General features: G+C 42.6%; 3 protein-coding genes across 4 annotated transcripts; 1 reads left to right on the top strand and 2 right to left on the bottom strand.

Annotated features, from left to right (window-relative positions):
- The first annotated feature begins 330 nt into the window (after positions 1–330).
- On the top strand, positions 331–5,097 carry asgrl1 (asialoglycoprotein receptor-like 1). Of its 2 annotated transcripts, none has more exons than XM_018749441.2 (7): positions 331–610; positions 1,468–1,551; positions 1,652–1,741; positions 1,907–1,996; positions 2,662–2,801; positions 4,390–4,502; positions 4,702–5,097. In XM_018749441.2, the coding sequence occupies exons 2-7, from the start codon at positions 1,470–1,472 to the stop codon at positions 4,841–4,843; spliced, it is 657 nt and encodes a 218-aa protein (XP_018604957.1). In that variant the 5' UTR covers positions 331–610; positions 1,468–1,469; the 3' UTR covers positions 4,844–5,097. The 2 variants fall into 2 exon arrangements, with proteins under 2 accessions (XP_018604957.1, XP_018604949.1); XM_018749433.2 differs by having other exon boundaries at positions 334–610; positions 1,907–2,011.
- An 81-nt stretch (positions 5,098–5,178) lies between these two features.
- Positions 5,179–11,471, bottom strand: LOC108932832 (phospholipase A2-like). Its single transcript, XM_018749456.2, has 4 exons — positions 10,621–11,471; positions 5,923–6,073; positions 5,657–5,790; positions 5,179–5,452 (listed from the first exon to the last, which is right to left on the bottom strand). Exons 1-4 carry the CDS (start codon positions 10,766–10,768, stop codon positions 5,334–5,336), a joined length of 552 nt encoding a protein of 183 aa, XP_018604972.1. The 5' UTR covers positions 10,769–11,471; the 3' UTR covers positions 5,179–5,333.
- Positions 11,472–11,988: 517 nt separating this feature from the next.
- On the bottom strand, positions 11,989–18,067 carry LOC108932564 (5'-AMP-activated protein kinase subunit beta-1-like). Its single transcript, XM_018749046.2, is given in 9 exon segments — positions 11,989–13,034; positions 13,037–13,070; positions 13,181–13,249; positions 15,167–15,300; positions 15,514–15,628; positions 15,750–15,843; positions 16,780–16,949; positions 17,205–17,365; positions 17,993–18,067. Coding segments are annotated over 8 exon segments (810 nt in total). The 5' UTR covers positions 17,358–17,365; positions 17,993–18,067; the 3' UTR covers positions 11,989–12,993.
- Positions 18,068–19,317: the final 1,250 nt, after the last annotated feature.

Genomic DNA, 19,317 nt, shown 5'->3' with positions numbered 1-19,317 from the left:
TTGTTTATCGGTACCTGAGGCCGTCCGTAGTTATACCGGGGTGAAGATGACACGTGTTTGTACAGGCGCTTTTCACGGGCCGTCCCGTGATTCTAGACCATCCTCACAAGTCATTGGCACAAGACCTGGAAACCTCAAAAGATTTAATCCCAAATTTGGCAGTAAAAATTCAAGAGACGCTCTAGAACTAGAAAACCGGAGGATAGGAAAATCAATGTACTACCCAGTGTCATATTTACTCCTGATTATTCATTACCTATGGCCTGGGACACTGTCACTGTTTGTTCAGTGTTTTTTTTTTTTTTCTTCTTCTTTCTTGGTGTCTAAATGTGTGGTTACTGCTTTTGTCTTTTTGTCACTTCGTTAAAAATGTACATCTAAGGCGAATTTGTCTCACTCCATTTCCCTTGCATTTCTCATGGTTATGTTCAAAATGACCCATTCGCCATCGTCCGTGCCAGGGAAGTCCACAAAGAGTTAAAAGTTCACGCACGGGATGCTGGGACATCTGAGGAATCACAGAATAAAGAACAAAGTGTAAAAAGCCAGGGGATACAGTACACACTCTCTGAAAAGCACCTAAAGGTCAGCTGGAAGTAACAGCGAAGAGGTGAGTAAGAGTTGGAACTGTTGACCTATACCTCTTGTCAAGACGTATACGTTTATGTTTTTATTCATTTACATTTATTTAGCAGACGCTTTTCTCCAAAGCGACTTCCAGTGAACTCTATGTAGTGTTGTCAACCCACACACCTTATTCACTGCAGTGACTTACACTGCTAGATACACTACTTACACTGGGTCACTCATCCATACATCAGTGGAACACACACACTCACACTCACACACACACTATGGGTGAACCTGATATACCCCTTCGTCTTCCTCTATTTCTTATTTCTCTTGCTCTATAATGGCTGTTCTACTTTTTTGTGGCTGTTAAGTGAACTGTCAGTCAACAAGTTTCCGATTTCTGCTCCCTGTCAGTGAGAGATTTGTTTTAAATAGCTGTTTTATGACAGGTTTTGAAAACAGTTGGTTTGCCTTTGAAGACCCATGTAAAGGATTCTTATCATCATATCTGGGGTCATTTATAATAGAACAATTATATGTGTCTACAACCCATCCACCTAACCCCCCTGAAAAAGGAGCAGGCAGTCAACTGCTGTGGGAACACTATAACTTTGTACTATAGTACAAAATTGTCAACGAGTACGGATTATGCTGGGTAATTATTTTGAGCGGCTGTGTTATCCATGCAGTGTTGTGCTCTTGACACACAGTATTGATCTGTCTTCACTCACTCAGTTTTGCATGCTGTTGTTTTTGTGCAACCCCTAAGCACAATTCCTGTAGTTTATGGCTGAGCTTTGAGAAGGATTTCATTGTTATATTGTGACATTTAAACATGGAATGAGCAGATTATGTAGCAAAGTAAATCAAAGTAAATCAAATCTTTTTTGTCAGCAATGGATTCTTTTGAATATGAAAAATTCTCACCTGCAAATCTGGAGACCATTCACAAAGGACGAGGTCTGACCATAAGGGGAGGTAATCATTCTCGTCACTTTGACTTGACAACTATCTGAGAGATTCCCATGCCGAGTGACATCTGTCAAGTCTTCATGACTTTCCTCCCTCTTTATTTCAGTCTCGAGAAGAAAACTGATAACAGTAGGTGTGATGTACGGGATTCTTTTGCTTCTAGTACTGATTCTGCTGCTCCTGACTGAAGTCAAGTGTAAGTTTTGAATTTTGACTGACATACATCCTACACACGGAAATCAAATTACTTTCATCCTTATAATTTGTATTTCATGTCCCGCCATTGTCTTGCTTGCTCTTTGGTCTCTCCTTCCTTTTTAAATCTGTCTCTCATTTCCCCCGAACTCCAACCTGTTTGCAGTCTCACAGCTGAGCGGACAGATGAAGGATATGAAACGCCTTCTTGATTCCAATAAATCACCTCTGAGTTCTGAGGCCTTGTCCCTCAAAGGTGCTGAGGAAAAAGGTTTGGACTTATATTTGTAAAGAAAATTTCTTTGGATGTAGTTTTGTCCAAAGTGACACAGCTAAATTGCACATTTCCACAGCTGACCTAGTTCTGATGAAGCACTTTGTTCCAGTTTACTGGAGCATGACCCAGGTCTTGAACTGACAGCCTTCTGCTAACAAATATACATTGTCAAACAAATTAAATCTAATCCTCTTATACACAAGATAATGGATCAAAGCCTAACAGTACAGAGTCATTCCAGAATCAGATTTGTTAAGGCAATAGTGGTAAAGGGCAATGACTTACCTTTAATGTATTCATGTAGCTGATGTTTTTCAGCATAGCAACAATGTTTAGATAGTTGCAATTATATATGCATTTATACAGCTAAGTAATTTTTACTGGAGCAGTTTAGGGTAAGTATCTTGCTCAAAGGTGCTGATAGGAATTGAACCTTCAACCTTCAAGTCCATGGTCAGTTTCAAACAAAAGAAGGATGGGTGAGAAGGTGCTTTCTCTGAATTAGAAAAGTACATTATTTTTAGCATTTAAGAATAACATAGAATTTGCATAACAGCTCAGCAGTGTTATAGGTGTCAGTCAGTGCTATGGTTCTGAAGGCTGACCTGCACTTCTGGCTCTCTCACACATTCTTATTTCCTCAGTGCTTACCAATGATAAATGGATCAGACACAAGGGCAGCTCCTACCTGCTGACAACATTCAAGTTAACCTGGCACAACTCAGAGATGTTCTGCCTCCGTGAAGGGGGACACCTGCTCACCATCAACACTGCTGAAGAACAGGTGAGGTCCTGGAGCCGACTGTCATCTGCTTGGGTCAGCAGCGTGAACCCTCCAAATGGATAGAAGCTGCTTGACCAAAGGCCTGGCCACCCTGTAGAGAAAGTGCTTGAGTCTGAAAGATGTTCCATAAATCAGGATAGGATACACACCACAGATTCTCAAATCTTAAGCAAGCAGACATGTATTTGAGTAATGTTTTTAAACCTCTGTAAATATCTCACAGTCCTAGTAGCTATAGATAAAGATTCACTCCGATGGGGCAAAAATCATTCTTGGGCAACGTTAACAAGGTTCAAATAAGTATTTTACTCTGACTACACATGGTGACATCAAAGTGCACTAAAGCCATTAATCTGAACAGATTTCATTACATTACCTTTTCAAATACAAATAAAGCAAATGTAATGAACAGATAAGTACAGGATGTGCAGGATAGCAGCAAAATCGTAAACATGTAAAACATCAAAACAGGCTGAGCAAATTACAGACCACTAGCGCCAACCTAGACACAAAGTGAAACCTGTAATAGTCATTATTTAAATATGGCAATATAAAAAAATAATTTGTTTATGGCTCAGTTGAATCTGGGTAAATACTCCAGATTTTCACTATTTTTTTCCTTCTACAACATTGCTAGAATCTCACACTGAGGTTATTATTAAGTTATGCTGTATTAAGTTATACCAAGGCAACATTAGTTAGTTACTAGTGTTACAGCTAACAGTTACATTTGGGAATCAAGTGATTCAGTGTAGTGCATAATGAAGAAGAATTAAATCTTACAAGTACAGTGTTTTCAGAAAGTGTTCAGACTCTTCCACTTTTTCTACACTTTATTGTGTTGTAGACTTATTTCAAAATAGATTGAATTGTTCCTTGGTTTCTTTATTTTTACTAAATTTTTCTTAAAACATGTTTTTTCTTTGTCATTATGCAGTATCATGTGTCGATGAATGGCAAAAAACTATTTCAATCCATTTTGAAATAATGTATAACACAGAAAAGTATGGAAAAAGTGGAGGAGTCTGAACACTTTCTGAAGGCACTGTACATCTTGCAGGGTTTCTAAAGACCCAATGTCTTCCTGTGACCCAGCCATTCATTTTTTTCTGCTCTAGAGAATATAGGTTTATACCTCCAAAACCTTCTATGCTTTTCAAATGATGCTACATATCTGGACAGGCTTGGATCGTTTTCTGTACATCAATGAAATAAATACAATACTCTCTGGCTCTCAAGAGGATATACCTATACTGAAAGTTCTAAACAATTATATAAGGGTTTTTGAGCTCAATGTGAAACTTTAGGTTTTTAGAGCTTATCCTTGGGTCCTATATGCAAGTTTTGATGCTTTGTAAACTTATCCCAAAACTCTTATCAGAGATTATGGTAGGGAGATCTTAATTTGCATTACAGTAGTTAAAATAGCCAGTTAAAACTCCTGGGTTTTGCAAAATACTTAGACACGATTGATAAATATGAAGTATTAATAAGGTAAATTAATCAAAAGGGTTAGCAAATGAATGCAAGTGTGCATGATGCTGTAACAAGGCACTTAACAAGCACGTTCTCTTCATTTCAATGCCAGAAATACATAAATTCTGTCCAGCGACCAGATAACTACTGGATTGGCCTGATAGAGAGAGAAAATGAGGGGGAGTGGAGTTGGGTGGACGGAACCGACTTCTCATCAACTCCACAGTAAGTGGGCCAAGGTTCTGGAGGTCTAGACAGGTCTGGGCCAGGTGAAGCCCATGATCAAAAGCTCTAGTCTCATTTGCATGTAATCATTGTTCCAGTTTATTTAATAAAACATTGCAACATGGGTAGCTAATCTTGAGCAGTGTCTCACCTAATCTTTACTGTCTTCCTCACTGCCCGGCATCCCCTACCCCTTCAGTTTTTGGGCGGAGAACCAGCCAGATGAATGGCGTTTAGCAGCAGACGGGGAAGACTGTGGGGAGATTATACCACGGGGCCTCTGGAATGACGCACAGTGCAGCCTGCATCATAACTTCATCTGTGAGAAGGAGGAGGTATAGGAAGATCCTTCATGGTACTTTGGTAAAATAGAAAAAATGGTATTTTGATATCCTAAAGCACATTTAAAATATACGTAAGCTTGACTGAGATAAAATTTAAAGAGGGAGATGTAGCTGAAAGCTGCTTGTGCAAGAAGCACATCTGAGTAAAGTATGTAATGTCAGTTGCTTATGTAAAATGCAGAGTAAATAGGCAAAGTCAAGGGTGCTATATAAAAGCATCATGTAAGAAACTAAAATATGTAACACAGAAATTGTTTCACTGCACGGCTCTTTTATTTGTGTTTGAGAGTTTCATAAAACACAAATATGAGTGCATTTATATAGTGCTGTTGTGACAATGACAGGCAGAGAAGTACAATTTCCAGAAAAACCGTTTCTCTGTATAAAAGGAGGACTGAAACAGAGGTCATCTGTTCAAATTCACAGAATTTGACAAACAGCTCTTCTCCAGTCAGGTAATTTTTGGGCTGTGTAGGGGTGGCTACTCTCATTTGCAGCGCTCGCTGGGCAGATTGGCATTTTCCTCGTGGTAGTCGGCCTGAGCAAAGCACATGGCAGCCTGTCTGTCGCACTCACAAATGAACATCTCACACTCATTATTGTTACCTGGGAGAAAAAGGAATCAAAGTGAGAAGAGACCAGTTTTAAGGAACACCAGTACCACATCATAACCACGGGCCACATGGCTGTAGTAGAACATCATCAAGATACTTGGGGTGCTGCTGTATAGGATCTTAGCAGCTCTATGTGCCCTCTTGTGCTGTGTGGTATTGTTAGCATGGTGTGTAAGGGGCAGTGGATGGGACTCACTCTTGCAGGTGATTGTCTTGGTGGCCTCGTCACAGGCGTAGCTGTAGATCTCAAAGTAAGGGCTGTCAAAAATGGGCCAACAGGCATTCAACTGCTTTGCGTTCTCGTAGCAACGGTCATGCACCTGGCAGCACCTGCATAACGAAGGACAGTATTCGGACGAGTGCAGCCACACCTTTGGCCAAATTTATCCCTGCTGATGCTGTCATTTTTGAGGAGCAGTGAATGGAATGAATCACTTTTCCTTTCTCAGCCCTCAGCCCCACCTATCCAGCTCATCCACAGGGGTCCCGGAGCCACCCAGCCCACAGTAACAGCCGTAGTCAGCGTAGTCCAGCACAGGCCAGCTGTCAGGCATCACACAGATGATCATGTTGCGGAACTGCCACAGGGCTCGGTAGTCAGGGTCGGCCAGTGCTGGAGCACACAATGAAAAGGGCAGAAGGTGAGTGAGAGACAGCCATCGTGGCAAGTTCATACTCATTGGGGCGTACTGTGCTGGATCCAGGAAACCTGTTTTAAGACCATTTGTGTCGCCAGAAGGCTCTTTTTAAACTGCTCCAGAAGGAAACTTCCCTAAACCTAGGTTAACATTGTAAGCCACCTTGGACAAAGTTAATTAAAAGATTGACTATTATTATCATGTTAAAGCAGTTTAATGAGTAAGTAGGGAGCAAGTGGGATGGTAAAAGCAAAAGGACATACTCTAGAGCAGGGGTTTTCAAACTTTTTAATCCCAAGGACCCCCAAATATGATGATTCCATGCAGGGGACCACCTTTACCACTTATGTGTAAAGACTTTATATATAAAGACATATTGCAATTCATATTTCATAAACGTACATCTGAAATGCTGTTTCAGTAACAATTTTCTTTTATTATTTGGAAACTCGCTATAGCCAAAAAAAATTCTCACGATTAATTTTCTTTAGTGTTGTGGCAAGGAGGTTAGTAGCGTACTTGAAAGCCAACAGCCTGATTGATACCTCCGTGCAGAAGGCGGGGCTTCCAGGATGTTCAGGGTGCTTGGAGCACACCAGTATGATCTGGCATCAGATTCAGTCTGCCAAGAAGGAGAAAAGAGCTCTCCGGGTGGTGTTCTTGGATTTAGCGAATACGTACTGGTCAGTTCCACACAATTTGCTGTGGGAAGCATTGAGGTTTTTTAAGGTTCCTGGGTGTGTTACGAGGCTGGTGAAAGCCTATTTTGTGGATATTCAGTTTTATTTTAGTATGGCGAGCTATACGACATCTTGGCATCGGTTGCAGGTTGGGATCATGGCTGGATGTACAATCTCGCCTTTAGCTTTCACAATGGCAATGGAGGTTGTTATAAGGGCTTCCAAATGGGTTATTGGTGGTGAGAGGCTGCAGGATGGGACGCGCCTTCCCCCTATTCAAGCATTTATGAATGACGTGACGATCGCTACGGCTCCTTGTACGCGTCGTTTGTTGTCTAAGCTCAATGAGAGCTTGAAATGGGCTAAGCTGAAGGTTAAGCCAAGTAAATCAAGGAGTCTCTCAATTGTTGGTGGGAAGGTGGTTAGACAGAATTTTTGTATTGATGAGGAAGTAATTCCTTCCATTTTGGAGAAGCCAGTTAAGAGTTTAGGTAGATGGTATAGTTCTGTATTAAGCGATAAGGAGCAGGTTATTGCACTCAGGGAGGTGATCGTGGAAGGCATAAGGAGCATTGATGCGTCCCTCCTCCCTGGGAAGTTAAAGTTGTGATGTCTGCAGTTCGGGCTCTTGCCACGTGTTAGGTGGCCACTTACGGTGTCTGAGTTTTCTGTCCGGGAGGTGGAGAAGCTTGAGCAGCTCATTAGTGTGGCGATAGGGAACTGGTTGGGGGTGCCACGCTGTTTGAGTAGTGTAGCGCTATATGGTAAGGGCATGTTGGAGCTGCCAGTATCAAGTTTGGTGGAGGAGTATAAGTGTGCAAAGGTGGGTTTGGAGCTGACTCTAGCGGAGTCAAAAGATGAGGTCGTGAGAAAGGTAGTGCCATCAGTGAGGACAGGTAGGGGGTGGAACCCCAGAGATGCTGTTCAGAGTGCAAAAGGGGTGCTGATGTTGCAGGATGTAGTTGGGCACGTGCAGAGAGGGAAGGCAGGGTTTGGCTCTGGCCGGTTGCGGCAGTTGTGGAGCACTGCCCCAGAGGCAGACAGACGCCAGTTGGTTGTTGAGCAGGTCCGAGGGCAGGAAGAGGAGGTGAGGCGTGCAAAGGCGGTCGCTTTGGTGAAGCAGGGTCAGTGGGTGAACTGGGAAGGTGTGGAGAGGAGGAAGTCGCGCTGGCATGATGTGTGGGCGATGGAGGCTAGTCGCCTTAAGTTTATTGTTGGAGCAACTTATGACGTATTACCAACGCCACAGAATGTTAAGCAATGGGCAGGTGGCGATGGTTCTTGTAAGTTGTGTGGTGGTGTGGCAATGTTGAGGGACATTTTGTCAGGGTGTAAGGTTAGTTTGGGGCAGGGGCGCTATACGTGGCACCATAATCAGGTTCTTAGATGTTTAGCAGGTGTGGTTGAGAATGAGCGGTGGGTTGTTAATTCTCTGCCTGCTGGCAGGTTAGCTGGAGCAATTGCTTTTGTGCGGGCAGGAGAGAGTAGCACTGTGCAAAGGTAGACGTGCCATGGTAGGTGGGGTAATGCACGGGACTAGAAGCTGTTGCTTGTCGTGGGCAAGCAGCTCCGGATTCCGCAGGTCATTGCTGTTATTTCACTGCGGCCGGACATGGTGTTATATTCGGAGGGTGAGCATATGGTGTACTTTGTAGAGTTAACAGTGCCGTTCGAGGATGCTACTGAGGAGGCATACGAGCGGAAACTGTTAAAGTATGCTGAGTTGGTGGCAGAGGCAAGGGACTGTGGTTGGCGGGCTCATATGAGGCCAGTAGAGGTTGGTGTTGGAGGGTTTGTGGCCAAATAAACTACAGCATTGTTGGGGGAGTTTGTTAGAGGCCGCTCGGTAAAGGCAGCAGTGAAGGAGCTGTCTGAGGCAGCTGAGAAGGCAAGCCAATGGTTGTGGTTGAAAAGAGAGCAGGGTAGTTGGGGTTGCATGCTGGAGGGAGGTGTGTGATTGTGGAAAATTAGTGGCAGGTGGTGAGTAATGGGAGGCAGCTGGTGATAATTAAGGAGGTGTGGCCTTAAGTAGGATAGCTTAAATTTGTGGAGTGGCTGAGTTGCAGTTGGTTTGGTGGCAGGTATGAAGGTAAGGTTAGAAGGTAGGTATAGTGCTGTGGTTAAATGGTTAAGGTTGTGGTAGTTGTTGAGGGTGAGGGGTATCAAACGTGTGTGTGTGGAGAGGGGTGCGTCTGGGATGCCGGATTGCACTGTTGAGCCTTCTGGAGGTGTCGTGTGCCTAATTTGACGAAACACCGATGAAGGGAGGTGCCCACTTGATAACCTCAATGAAATACTCATGTTGGTGCCAAGCTGGTGTGGTTTGTTCTGATTTGGCTTTGTTTGAGTTGGCTTGAGTTAGACTTGGTTTGCTGGTTTGGTATTTCTGGTGGGTGTGGTTTGATGGTTGGTGGTTAGGTTTGGTTTGTTGGCTTGGTTTTGCTGGTGGTATGGGTGGATGGTTCTGAGTTGATGTGTTAGACCTGGTTTGTTTTGTGTTGGTGGGAGTAGGCTTGGTTGGTTTCTGTTGGTGGTTGTGCCCTGGTCTGGTTTGGTGGCTGGGTATTGTTAGTGGGTTGGCTGGATGGCTGGCTTGTTGGGTTAGGCTTGCTTTAGGTGTTTTGGTGGTGGGTGTGGCTTGGTGTTTTGTAGTCAGTTAGGCTTGGTTTGGTTATTTGTTGGTGTGCTAAATCTGGTTTAGTGGTTTGGATGTTGTTGGTGGGATTAGTTTTGGTTTGCTGGGTGTGTTAGGTCAGTTGGTTTCAGGGCATGAAGATGTATGGTGGCCATGCTGGGTGGTGTTCTCTGTGGTTTTAGGGTGGTGGGTGGACTGGGTCCTTGTGTGCAGCCATTGAAAATTGCGCATAGGGTATAACATCTTTTCTTGTGTATCGTGAATGAAATGTTCTGCAGCTTCCGTAGTTTTGTATTCCTGAAAAGTTGGAAAATACTACTTTTCTTTTTTTTTCCATAGTATTATGGAACCACTCTTATAAATCACAAAACTATGTAGATTTGGTTAATATTTTTAGGTTAAATTATGGAAAAAATGATCTTACTGTAAACTTTTTTTTCTGTGACGTTTTCCACGGACCCCAGTCTGAAAAACCCCTGCTCTATTGTACCTTCTCGTCTCTTGATGACTGTTTTCTTTTAGCTCTGCACAAACAAGAGGGTGTTTTTCTTTTACTCCTCACATTAGATGAGTCACTATTTTGGAACACATTCTCTAATTGCTCCAGTGGGGAGTTTAACTCTGCACAGCATTTCCGTAATTTATGCAGCTGCACTGTCCTAAAGTGCTTGCTGCTACTTGGGTAATCATTAAACCTAAGGGACAGCTGGTAGCGTAGTAGTTAGAGCTACTGTCTCTGGATCCAAAGGTCGCAAGTTCAATCTCTGGCTATAGTACTCCTGAGTATCCTAAATTGCTCCATTACCAATCTGTATAAATGGGTAAATAACTATATAATACCTTGTAATAACTGTAACCTTAACATTGTAAGTTGCTTTGGAGAAAAGCATCAGCTAAATGTAAACCTATTTGACAATTTAATTACAGAATCATCTTTGGCATTTACTTAATTGCAACATTATTGAACTGTCAATCAGCATTAGGCTACATGGAACATCTGGGAACATCCTGCATTCCTGACTGTGGAAAAACTTTGCTGACCCCACAGCACCAAGGGACACATTGTGTGCTACCATCTATATGAGCTGTGCCTGATCCAGTCTTATTTTAGCAATTAATTCCTTTGTTCTCACATACTCTACATATTGGCCCAAACTGGATGTAATATCATACAACAGAAGCAAGATCAGACCAAAGCGGAGACTACACTCACCAATGGAAAGACTGGCGGTCAGGAGCACGAACGTTTGGAGGGTGTTCATGGTGCAGACAGGAGAGCCCCACCTAAGATCTGCAGATGCAGTTCCTCCAGGTGAGCAGGCTTTATATTCAGGGCTAACCTTGAGGATAAGCATCTAGAGATAGAGTGGGGTTCGCTCACAAAAACGTTGGCATATTGATGATCCCATGCCTGCCCCACTGCTCTAAGCTTACCTAAGACAGGAGTCCGATATCCACGCCTGTGCTCAACGTAGATTTCCCTATAGTGTCAATGCACTTTTTCTCCCCGTGCGGTGTTGCACATACTCACGGTTAGCCGAGTACAGTAGTGGACCAGACAGCAGAAAGTATCTTTAAGGAGGTAATTCTATGACTTGCACCTGAGCTAGTCTAAATTTCATTTTGTGAATCACAGGTGTAACATACAGGAAACTGACTGGAGGAGCACTGATCTCTCACTAGCAACAAAAAACTTTAAATAACTAGACTAACTGATCAGCTACTTCCAAGCATATTTTCAAAGACAAGCGGTTTGTACAGTTCTAAGAAAGAAAATGTTGATATGTAAAAATAACTGGCCAGAGACTGTTGGCACTTACTGAAACGCTACGTTATATTATCATATTAGCATTTTGGCCATAATCAACCTATATGGCTCCCGCTACACGTTCTCATGGTCCACTATCATTTTAGTCATGGGAAAAACAAATAAGTAATGTGCCTGAGTATATAAATAAAACAGAGAAAGTAACTAATACCCAGTCTCACTATCTCCTCAAGGCCTTCCTACCCTTTTGATCTTGAGGCACTCTGCTCAGTGAATAATTTGGCTTCTTTAACCCATCACCATACACAAGTTATATAGTAACGGTACTCACTGTTCAGACTTTCTATAAAACTTTAAATATTTTCTCCATCAGAACATGGTTTAACACCATGGAACACTTTCTAAGAGGCTAACTTGCTTGTTTATTTGAAATAAAATCAACAAAGTATTCCATTACAGAGTGTCCCATGAAGCCAAAGTGTGCTCTACTCCTGATGAAATGTTGAAACAGATGAATATTCCTGGACTTTCATTCTCAACAGGATTGTTACAAGACTATTAGAAATAAAATTCTTTATTGGGGTAAACACTGGGCATAGGTACAGGAGTCCATACAGCAACAGCATAACATGCAGTCATGCACCATCTCTTACCTGCACACTTTCCTATCCCCTGTGCTGTGCAGATAACTAATAAGTAAACACAGCAGCTGCTGAGGAATGTTCAAGGACATCATAATCTTGACACAAATGTGCAGATTCACATCTAAAATGGCTCTAAGTAAAATAGCAGTAGTATTAAAGTAGTTCAGTTTTGTTCATAAATGCTGGTCCCTGGAATATCCCATGAAAAGGACGAATTTGGCCTCGTGCTCAAAATCATATTGCTTTGTTTCAAAATAACATGTGACTCTATAGTTTTGTAAACATATTCCTAAATGAAATATTAATGCAGAAATAGACATGTCCCAAACCCACAGTGACTGCAAAAAAAGAGCAAAACACCTATCAATGGCTACACAGTCATACAAACATTACTTTATATCCACTATGGCTGTTTCCACTCTTCATTTACAGTTTGTTCCTAGGTCAAAAAAATGTGGTGTACAGTGTGAAAACAATAATTGCATGATATTCACAAGAACTATTTGTATTTGAATTCTGTAGTTACTGTGTTACTTCATGGCTTACAGGAAAAATAGTTACTGCTATGACGTCTAGTGCTCCTTGTCCAACCCCATAATCATTTCAGAACTAGAAGTAAGTTTTGAATGCTTGTCAGTGCATGTTGTTTTTCTCCATATTTGTCGCAAGATCGTGTTAAATTACATCAAGGCACTGACAATAAGTACTTATCGTTCGTACTAAAACATCACCAGTAAGCAGTTCGTATTAAGTAGTGAAAATTGCTTCCTCACTCTGGTTCTTGTCCAATGCACCCAACACCAAAAATTTCAGCACAAGTCTGATTAAACAAGGGCTAATATACAAATAAACTTTGTTGCACAATGTGCTCTAAGTACGAAAACAGCCCCTTGATGAACACTACTTTTACCTGCCAATATTGACTGCTTTAATACTGTGCTTTGCCAAAAAACCAGGGATAAGTGCCTTTTTGTTTCTGTGCTCTTTTGAATGATGCATTCTGGGTAATCACACAACCTGCTTCATGGCTCTAGTTTTGCAAAATGAACCGATGGAAACATTTAACAAAAAAGTTTGTGGTAGAAGACAAAAATGTAATCGTCCTAAATGGAGAAAAAAAGCCATATGGAACGATAACAGGGGGTTGGAAGCTCAGCAAGTCCTGTGTTCAAATGGGCTTGTAGAGGAGGGTGGTGACGTACTTCTTTTGTACCGGTGAGTTGCGCTCAGAACCATTACACCATCCTAAGAGGAAGACAAGGTACGAGCCATTTATAGAGCATGGCGTTTTCAAATATACCCTTTCACTTGTGAGGTTTTATTTTTTGTTTCAACCACCAACCTGCATCTCTTACCTTAATAGAAAGCGCGTACAAGTGATTGAGCATTACATGGTTGGGTTCTGGGAGCAAGGCAGGGTCGCACTGTTTTTAAAAAAAAGAAAAAGAAAAAATCGTAACAGATCATTAGATCAGAACTACACAAAAGCATGCCTGTGCAATTTCTTCCCTATTTGACAATTTTAACATTCCACACCTTCAGTATCTGGTTTTTCCAACAAGCAAATTTAATCATCTGCACAAGTGTGGACAAATGATAGGTATAACTTTAACTAGGGTGATTCAGGACTCTATTTAAATACTAATAAAGCTCCGAAAATGTACTGGAGACAAAATCAGCTTTTTCAAAAAGTGAGTAAAGAGTATGTATTACTAGTACATTTTCTCCAACGAGGTGCACAACTCAGAGTAAACTAAAATTTCATTTCACAACAGGCAGAAGGATTTTGATGCAGATGCGATTGTGGGGGAAAAAAAACAGTTCATTTGTCTGGCACCATCATTTTTGCTAGCACTGAGTCTGATGGGAAATACAAACGTGATGGTGTTGACTGGTATGATGCAAATCTGTGGAGCTGTGAGAAGGTCAGGAGAGATGCAGAACGGATGTGTCCAACGAAGAGCATAGCACTCTGGCTGGAGTGTAAGGAGTCATCAGGACTTGTAGGTATAGGGGTGCAGATACTTTGAATGTACTACAGGCCATAAAGAGTCTTGAACATGGTATGGGCAGCCACAGGAAACAAATGGACTCCTTGTCTTCACACTGCAAGACTGCTGGTAACAAGACTGCTGCGCATCAGCTGCCTCAATAATAAGTTGACAAATGAATGTCATCTGAAAACTGAAACAATCCCCTCATTAACAACACAAAAGGGGGCTGTACGCTTGTTCTAAAACCCAGTGTAAATGTCACAACACTACTAGATTTCTAAATAAACTGGCAACATTGTTGAGAAGTTAGTATGCCTCACACAAAAATGGATGACCTAGTTCCACACGGAGATAACATGCCAGATTACATCAACAGCAAGTAAACAGACACCCAATCATGGTGTAACTGCAGTGATGACCTAAACCCTAACATGGGATATTTTACAAATCCTATGTCATCTTTTGCAAGGAAGTCAGCCTAATATTAATGATAATAATGAAAATAATTCTGGTGTATATCACTTACCTATGACTGGTCAAAAGTATAATACACTGGGTCCTCATGTTATGAGATTTCTGAAGAGTTAAGGGTAATTTCTGAAGATGTGAACATTTTCTTCCTTGTAGAATTTCCTTTTATTTTTTTACTTATAATTTACAATGAAGTCAGTTGTAATTTACTGCATTTTTCTTGTCTGAATCAACTGCTCTACAACTGCAACTTCCTTGCTGGGGAGGGACTTTTCTCCCCCATAAGTGAGCATCACATTACCTCCAGCATTGTCTCTATCAAACAATACTCACTGATCACTGTAAAACCATGAACCACTGAATAAACAACACTAATACTACATCCAGTATGAATAAAATGTTTTTAAAACAGTGTAACAGCCTATTTACTTATTTTAGCTATATCTGAGGCTTCTATAGAACCTACCCCATAAACAAAGGACAGTCTCTATTATTATACTTTTATTGTGTAAATAGAACAACTCAAAAAGAGACAAAATGTTGCACACACTGCTTCAAGATAATAAAAGATAAGAGTCCAGCCGTAGACAGATAGCCACTGTGGAGCCTGCCTTATTCCCTAAATTTTTTTTTCTAAACTCTGGTTCATGAAAATGGAATAAAAAAAGAAATGTTAGTGGTTTTTGATGCATTATAGGTTTATCTGAGGTTTTCAAAGAACCTAGCCTAAGGGACATTTGTGTTGATAAGCTTTTATTGATTCAAACATAGGGATTGGAATTTACAAACAGATCTAGTTGGGGGGAGATATCTGGTACCAAGTTAAGGACCCAGTGTAATCTAAAACCCAAAGAGATACAAACTGTTCACACTCACAGAGATACTCGTATCCTTGTTGAGGATGACCTGCAGCAAGTGAGGAGGGAGGATTGGCGGGGACTTCACGCCCTCATCCTGTTTGGGAATGTATGCGTCCTGGTGGTATGGTCCCGGCGGAGAACTGGACAACTCTGACGAAGGTTAGGAGGTCACAGCCCAACAGCGATAACATCATTAATATGAATGAACAAGTACCTTTGTCAGAACACAAAAAAAACTATAACTTTGTAGTTCAACTATAATTGTTTGACTGTTCCTTAAGGTTAATTGATTTTAAATATTATTATTAATAGGTCAAATCTAAACTTCACATTTACACCTTAGATCAGATTAGATCACTGTACCTGACATGTCTGAACATTTCTGTAAGTCGACCATTAGTGCATCAAACACCTCAAAGTCAGTCTTCTTCACCTGGATGACATTGTTGACTGTGCCCAACTGGTTGGTCACCACAGGCTGGGGAAACACAGTGTAAGTCACTTCCTCTCCATTCCCATTACTGCCCCCCTTTAACTACAAATTACAGTCTCCAGTGTAGCTAAAACTCCTGCCTCTGACAACACTTTAGACTGCTGACCTCTGTGGGGTCATGAGTCCACTGTCCATCAACATAGAACTTGTACTGGTGCTCGCCCTCTGGCAGGTCCACTATAGCCACAAAGTTGTTCTGACTGAAACAGAAACAAAAGGCAAAACATGGTATAACAGGAACACCAACACTCCTCCTGCTGGTCCACTCAAATACTACACACAAGTCACCGCTGGTCCCATATAATATTTATCTCTCATGTATGTGCTTAGCAGACACTTTTATCGAAACATGCACACTAAGACTACACTTTTATCTGTGTGACCAGCTGCATATTTATTTAACTAGTTCGGACTCTACAGTTAAGCTTTGTTCATTTGCTTTTATATTTATTTATCACACTCCTAAAATGTCTTCTTGTGAGCTAGATAGACAGACAAGACAGGTAGGCACACAGATAAAAACTTTACTGATCCTGAAGTAAAGTGCATGAGCCAACAGCAACATAAATACAACTAATAATGTGTCAGATGTCTGTGGAATAACATAGGAATAAACAAACCGCAAAAACAGATAAGTAAAAAGTCAGACCAGCAGCTCTAGTATGGTCCCTCCCTAAAGCCTCGTGGCTGTGCACAGAAATGACCTCCGACAGCAGCGAAACTGGACCAGTCTCTTGCGGAAGGTGCTCCTCTATTTAACCAGGCTGGCACATAGGATCACGGCCGTTCCTCACGATGCCTAGAATCTTCTTAAGAGTCCTTCTCTGAACTACTTCTTGCAGAGTCCAGCCTAACTCCCAGGACCAAGCCAGCTTTCCTCATTAGTTTATTTAATCTGCTGGCATCACTTATGGAAAAGCAGTTTAACTAAAGTTAATGTAACAGGCAAGCTGCAAGTTGCACTGATGACTCCATGTCGTCTTCAATGCACTCGTGTGACAAACTGTAAGTTGCTTTGGGCAATAGCCACCAATAAATGATGAATGTAAATGTACCCCAGTAATGGTAAAGACAGCGGGCCGCATTGCGCAATAAGTCCAAATGCACCTCTTGGCTCAATGCTTGGCAGCAGATACCTTGGGATCAGGGGTATCTTGGAGGTCCAGTTGTTGAACGATCCAGACAGGTAGACTTCTTTGCCGGCACCGGTCCAGCGGAAGACCGTGGGCCTGGCCTGGACCGAGGCCCGGTCATCTGTCTCCAGATCTGGTTGCCAGGTCAGGAACTCCTCCTTCTCTGCTGAACCCTGGGGTGACATAAAAAGACAGGTAGGTTCGAGTCCCAGGATGCGGCTTTAAATGAGCAGAAACGTAAAAAGTTCGTACGGTGTCGGAACAATCGATCTTTTAACAGAACTGCTCTGGGGAAATAATTACTTGTTTGAAATATGCGGAGTAAATAATGTAGGTCACATTCGGTAAATGATCGAGTTCAAGGGCAGAGGGTGGAAACGGGGCCTCGGTCTGTCCTGCGGTCGCGGACACCGGCGTGATGAGCCTACTTTAATGTCCTCCCCGTGAAATATGTCGGCATCCTCGGGGCTGTCCATGAGGATCTGGGGACGGTCTCCTTCCTTGGTCCCCCGGCTGTCCCGCCGGTGAGCCTTGTTGTCGCCCTGTCCCACAGCTCCCCGCTCGCTGCTGGTGTTCCCCATGGCCGCACCTGGTACCACACATTTACCTCACATTTACATTCGTTCTTGCGGCGACATACACTTACCCATTTATACAGCAAACAAAGCAGGGTAATTTTTACTGGACTAATTTGGGTAGGTACCTTGCTGCACAACAGGAATAAGGTTTGTGTCTACACACACACACACACACACACACTTCACGACGTCAACCGTCGTCAGACAACGACGATTCATTCGACACCAGAGACACACACACGCATAATATTTTTTTTTATAATTTATACAGTATAAGACCGGACTCAAAACGCTTTCTTCAGACACATTACGACATTTTTAAAACATTTACTGTGCAAGAAGTGGCAGCTCTTCCTTTCCAGGAGCTGCGATATAAATGTTAATTTGCAACTACTTCAACACATCCTGGCTCCGCGATTCGGCTCGCGAGCGCCGGACGCGGGAAGCGCTCGCGCTCTACGACGTGGGCAGCGACGTATTTAAATACATGCAAAACACGCTATTAAAATATCCCCGGTCTCGCTGGTGGTGCGCCATGAAAATCGCTGAACGAAAATAGCCACCGGGTTTACACACTCCGAAAGCACAATTAACCTTTGCAATAACATTAAAATTTGCACACTAGCGCACAGACTCACCTAAAGTCCAGCTCTTCGTAGCGCAGACTTTCTGTTATTTTTTCGCCATTTTTTTGTGTTCTATGCAAATAACGGATGACGTCAGGGAAAGCGCGCTCGCTGCAAAGATGCGTGCTGCGCAAACGAGAAGACTGCCTCCCACCGTATTCCCGTCCTCAGTTCTGAACCGACACCAGTAATACCTTAACGTTGCTGAGGGTACGTTACCACAGTAAATAGGTATTTTCCAGAAGTGTTTGTCTACGCGCGAGTCTTTATTTTGAACGTCCTTATGAAGACTACACAATCCTGAATGATTTCTTTAGCTCCTACGGTCATATATGTGTCAACAAATGCAGCCAAGAGTTTTTCAGTACAGTATTACAAATACTTAATTATGTCATTCATAGTTACACACACGTCACATGATTCCAAAACTGCACACAAGCAAAGGAACTGCTGTAGAAGTTTATTGAATTTTAAAAGCTCGCTTAGGCACGTATGTACGCCTGTGTTTTGTGCTTGTCATGGTTTCCATGGTAACCGTAAGCAAATGACAGCTATGGGAGACTTCCGTCAATTTGTGAATAGGCACCCGGTGTGTGTGTGGGGGTGGCGGTGGGTGTATTTAACTTGTATCCAAGGATTTCTTAACCCCGCAAGCAGCCACGCTGGACGCGTGCCCCGCTGCGAGGCCTCGGACCTCATCCCCGCCGGGTCTTGCGGATGGGCGCAATGCTCTCACAGCTATCACGTTGCGCCTCTGACGACTGGGTCACGCTGTGGAGATGGAGAACATCGACAGCTCGCCCAGGACACCGCGTAGCCTACTTGGCAGTTCCGAATTCCGGCGCAGGCCACGAAGCTTGCAGTGAAGCACTTTCCGTGTCAAAATTATACTGAAATTATATCTGCACCTGCGCCTGATGAGTTCCCGTGAATTTATAGTGTCCGTCATGGAGACGTGGTTTGTGCTTACCTATAAATTTATCCGACTCGATGACCGTCGCGGACGCCGGGCTACACGGGACGCACGGCTTCACCTCGTTCGTTCATAACATTCACACGCTCCAAGATTCCCACTCTAACGCACTTCCTCTAACTGCTTGTCCAGGTCTGGGTCGCGGTGGTCCGGAGCCTATCGAGGAAGCGTAGGGTGCGAGGTTGGCAAGGGTACCCTCTGCATGGGACGCCAGTCCATCGCAGGATACCATCCTACATATTGCTATTATTACTTATTATTCCCTCCGTACGAACAACCGCGTAGGAATTGACGCAATTAAATAAAATGGTTTTTTTCTTTATTAATGTTAATTTGTTGCCTCTCACTGCTTTCAACCAGAGTG

Source organism: Scleropages formosus, chromosome 6 (genome assembly GCF_900964775.1).
Source record: "Scleropages formosus chromosome 6, fSclFor1.1, whole genome shotgun sequence".
Taxonomy (NCBI): domain Eukaryota; kingdom Metazoa; phylum Chordata; class Actinopteri; order Osteoglossiformes; family Osteoglossidae; genus Scleropages; species Scleropages formosus.
Note: the sequence above shows the minus strand (reverse complement) of the source record. Positions and strands in the feature narration are given on the sequence as shown.